The sequence below is a fragment of the Silurus aristotelis genome (genome assembly GCF_946808225.1).
Source record: "Silurus aristotelis genome assembly, chromosome: 16".
In the NCBI taxonomy this organism is placed as follows: domain Eukaryota; kingdom Metazoa; phylum Chordata; class Actinopteri; order Siluriformes; family Siluridae; genus Silurus; species Silurus aristotelis.
In genome coordinates this window covers 25,330,134-25,334,400 of record NC_139589.1, presented here as the reverse complement: position 1 = coordinate 25,334,400, position 4,267 = coordinate 25,330,134, and the positions used below count along the sequence as shown (strand labels likewise).

Below are 4,267 nucleotides of genomic sequence, written 5' to 3'. Positions count from 1 at the left end.
AACGATTCTGTATAATTTTATGTTTTTATATGTTTTTATATGTTTTTATATGTTTTTATATGTATATAGTAAAATGAATTAAAGTTAATCAGTCATGTGACTTAGTTTCTCCTGGTTCTTCTCAGACTCACTTTCAGGTTCATCTCCTGGAGTCATTCGCATTTTTTCCCATGAGGCCACATTGCAGTTCAGGTCCGATTTCAGCAACAACAGTCGAGGCTTTAAAGCCACCTACCGAGAGGAGAACCTCACGCACATCAGCAGTACGTCTCAAACCTCAACTCTGCTTACTTCTGCACTGCAAACCTTCACTTCATCTCTGTTATTCAGCTGAGAGAATTAAAGGACGATCCAGGACACTTTACTGCACACTTCATGATCAGAACTTCTCCAGCAGAAGGTTAACTTCTCAACATTTGGAGGAAGATGTGGTCCTTGGTTGAAATTCAGGACCTGAGTGGTTCTGAGATGAAGTTCAGGTCCTAACACATGATGAAGTGTTCAGTGGTTTTGTGTGAGATGATATGAGCTTTAGACTGGGAAAGGAAAATAATTTTTCTTTAATATTCTAATCACTTTATTTTTGCTCTTTTCTAACCTTCAAATCCTCGTCTTGTCACCGTGGCCATTTCTGTAGGTGTTTAATAAAATAAATCTTTTTATCTGAACATTTAGGCCCTGATGATCAATAAATAAATAAATAAATAAATAAATAAATAAATAAATAAATAAATAAATAAAAATTGTGTTTGTGTGTTGAGATGAGGAGAAGATAAACTGCTCGTTTGAGGACGGATTCTGTTTCTGGAGACATGATGTTTATGATGATGGAGATTGGATCAGGAGGAACGGTTCTTCTCCACCCTCTGTGAACGGGCCGAGCTTCGACCACACCTTCACTAACCAGTCAGGTAAAGTTCACTTCCACACCTGTACTTAATCCATATATTCCAGATTTTCATCATGTGAACTCTGTTCATTACGACTCCATGTTTGTTGTATCCCAAACCACACCTTCCATCCTAACTCCAGGGTATTACATCATAACTCCGCCCCTTCCAGGAAGTTGGGAAAGGATGTTCCTTCTCCGTAGTCTCCCGTTGGCTCCTGCAGGAGAAGTGATGTGTTTGAGGTTCTGGTGAGTGTCGTTACTCCGTCTGTCTGTTTTTCTCTAAACTTCTCAGTCACCAGATCATGAATGAAATATTAAGATCATGTTAAAATATGAAGCAGTGGTGTTTGGGTTTCTCTCTGTGAGGTATCACATGTTCGGGGAGAACGTGCAGAGTCTGATTGTAAACACAGAGAGAGACTCGACCTCCACATCCCTGTTCCAGAAAGAGGGAAACTACGGAAACAACTGGAATTACGGACAAATAACCCTGAACGCCACGACAGATCAGACGGTCTGTAAATCATAAACAAACACTAAATAAAATCATCCACCATTTTATTTCCATCCTCAACACTCGGCTCGTTTCAGATCGTATTTGAAGCTCGGAAGAGAGGAGGCACCAGGAACAATATTGCCCTGGATGACCTCAGTCTGACCTCTGGGCCGTGTGGAGTTGCACCACCTGAGCCGACCACCGTCCCACCTCCGACCACGCCTCCTCCAGGACCTGGTACCGCCCTGGTTTATATACTCTATAGTTATAGTCTCAGGTAGAAAAGTGCAGGTGATCATCTGAGGCTCTTTATCAGTTCTCCTGAGTCCTTTGTTCTTCTACACCTTTACACGTCTTCACTCTGATATTCAACAGATCCTGATATTTACACTCCTCACTACAGTCTGATGTCTGATGTAAAATGTCCATTAATAATGTTACACACCGCAGATATTTTCACTGATGATGATTTTTGCTGAATTAACACTTGTGTTTCTCCACTACAGCTGATTGTGGAGGTCCGTTTGATCTTTATGAACCGAATACGACCTTCAGCTCACCAAATTATCCTCACAGCTACAGACACAACGCATCATGTGAGTGTCTCATGTTTTGTGATATTATCAGGAGTTTACACTTCTTTACGGTTTCTCACTCACATGATCCAACATACAGGATGGAATCTTACTAAAGAAAGAATAACAGGAACGAGTGTTTATAGCTGCAGAACAGGAACAAATGCATTTCATTGCACACTCAATCCAGCTAAATATGATATGAGGAATAAAATGTGTGTGTGTGTGTGTGTGTGTGTTCAGGTGTGTGGATTCTGCATGCTACACAAGGACAAAATATCCAGCTGCATTTCCAGGACTTCTCGTTAGAGGCAGCGTTTGACTTGTTGGAGGTTCGAGACGGAGTGGAGCCGAGTTCCACGTTACTGAGTCAGAGAATCACTGAGTCACTGGAATTATTATGAAATAATCCGATTCTAATCCAGCGCTGATTTGTTGTCGTTGTGTTACAGGTGTTTTGACGGGGACGAGAGATTTTCCTGATATTTTCTCCACGGGCTCGGAGATGACGGTGATGTTTTACTCCGATTCCACTGGAAGTTATAGTGGATTTCTGGCAAACTTCAGCACCGGCTTTAACCTCGGCCAAGCGGGTCAACATTCTAAACTGAATAATAATAAACCGTGATTCCATATAAAAAAAAAGAGAAATATTGATATAATTTAATGAATAATTGATTTATTTTGAATAAAATATTATTGTAAGTTTTCTGAGATTATTGTTTTATTGAATTAAATTGTTGTCACTGAAACACACACGTGATAAAACTCCTTGGATTATTCGTTAATTTGATCCGTTTACTGTACAGTTTATCACAACAACATACTGCATCATTACATTTCTTTTAGAATGAATAAAAAAAGCAGGAAATGAAATGAAAGTAAATTGTGTGTGTTTCCTGTAGTGGCGTGTCAGGACACAGAGTACCGCTGCGGATCAGGAGTGTGTGTGTCGTCTGACAGTGTGTGTGACGGTGTCAGTAACTGCCCCGACGCCTCAGACGAGGCACAGTGTGGTGAGTTTATATTACCCACAATGCACTGCGAGAATGTTAACCCTGTCTCATTGTGGGAATATTCATTACATTTCTCTGATTCTTGTTCTGTTCTGTTGTGTGTTTTGTGTTGTGTTATGTATTGTGTTGTGTTGTTGTGTGTCAGTGAGTTTATCAGCAGTTCCTGTTCCTGGATCTCCTCGGCTGAAGGTTGAGGTTGGAGGTCGTTTCCACTCGGTCTGTTCCTCTGACTGGAGCTCTCACTTCTCCACATACTTCTGTACATATTTGGGCTACAGGTGAGGAACCACAGCTACACCATCATTCATACATCATACATACATTATACATACAGACATATAAATAAATATAAATATAAATACATATAAATGCCTCAGTTTTCCTGTGCTCCTGTAGATCAGGAACTGCTGGTTTTGTATCTGTGCTGCATGAAGACGCTCCGTTCATTATAGTGTCTCCGGCTGCAGGCGGCTCAGTGAGTGTGAAGCCCAGGTGAAGGTTTATTTAGTTTGAAGTTGTTTCGAGACTAAAATCGCTCCATTTGTTTTGAGGTTGGAGTTTAATGTCTCTAGAAATGCAATTATCAACATTTCTTTTTAATTGGTCCTTTTATTGTATAAACAATGTACTTTTTCTGATATTATTTTAAAATCTGTTTATTTATTCATGCATGTATTTTTATTTTAAGTGAAAAATGTCCCAGTGAGAAGGTCGTGTCGCTCCACTGCAATAACCAGCGTGAGTAACATTCAGCCAATCAGAGACAGACCTGGAATTAGTTCATTAGAATAAATAAAATCGGTGTAAATGTATGATGTAATGTTTTAGCGTGCGGGAAACGGAAGGTGCTGATAAACTCTGAGTCGAAGAGACCGGAGGATGAAGGTAAAGAAGCAGATGGGAGGATTGTGGGAGGAGAGAACGCGGTGAAGGGGGCGTGGCCATGGGTCGCCTCGTTACACTGGTTAGGAAAAAACATCTGCGGAGGAACGCTGATCGACTCTCAGTGGATCGTCACGGCGGCGCACTGCGTCTTCGGGTCGGAGTTCCAGTGTTCCAATCACAATTTATATACTCGAGTTTTTCTGAATATTAGTATTAATATCAGTGCTCCTGTTTGACCTTCAACTCCTGCAGGAAGAACATCCACCTGTCCAACTGGAACGTGATTCTGGGTCTTCACGCTCAGTACGAGTCGAACACTTCAGACAGACAAAGTCATCAAATCGACAGGATTATCATGAACCACAACTACAACAGGAGAACTAAAGACTCCGATATCGCTCTC

At 40.9% G+C, this 4,267-nt stretch overlaps 1 protein-coding gene across 1 annotated transcript in view; it reads left to right on the top strand.

The window, feature by feature from the left end:
- tmprss15 (transmembrane serine protease 15) overlaps positions 1-4,267 on the top strand; it is a 12,164-nt gene that overhangs the window by 3,643 nt on the left and 4,254 nt on the right. Inside the window, exons 8-21 of the mRNA XM_083565412.1 lie at positions 106-263; positions 762-911; positions 1,033-1,138; positions 1,259-1,406; positions 1,484-1,625; positions 1,895-1,984; positions 2,207-2,332; positions 2,416-2,556; positions 2,869-2,979; positions 3,125-3,257; positions 3,376-3,471; positions 3,668-3,717; positions 3,808-4,018; positions 4,117-4,267. The exon at positions 4,117-4,267 is cut by the window's right edge and continues 31 nt beyond it. Of these exons, the coding sequence (XP_083421538.1) occupies positions 106-263; positions 762-911; positions 1,033-1,138; positions 1,259-1,406; positions 1,484-1,625; positions 1,895-1,984; positions 2,207-2,332; positions 2,416-2,556; positions 2,869-2,979; positions 3,125-3,257; positions 3,376-3,471; positions 3,668-3,717; positions 3,808-4,018; positions 4,117-4,267 (1,813 nt within the window). The remainder of the gene's footprint in view (positions 1-105; positions 264-761; positions 912-1,032; positions 1,139-1,258; positions 1,407-1,483; positions 1,626-1,894; positions 1,985-2,206; positions 2,333-2,415; positions 2,557-2,868; positions 2,980-3,124; positions 3,258-3,375; positions 3,472-3,667; positions 3,718-3,807; positions 4,019-4,116) is intronic.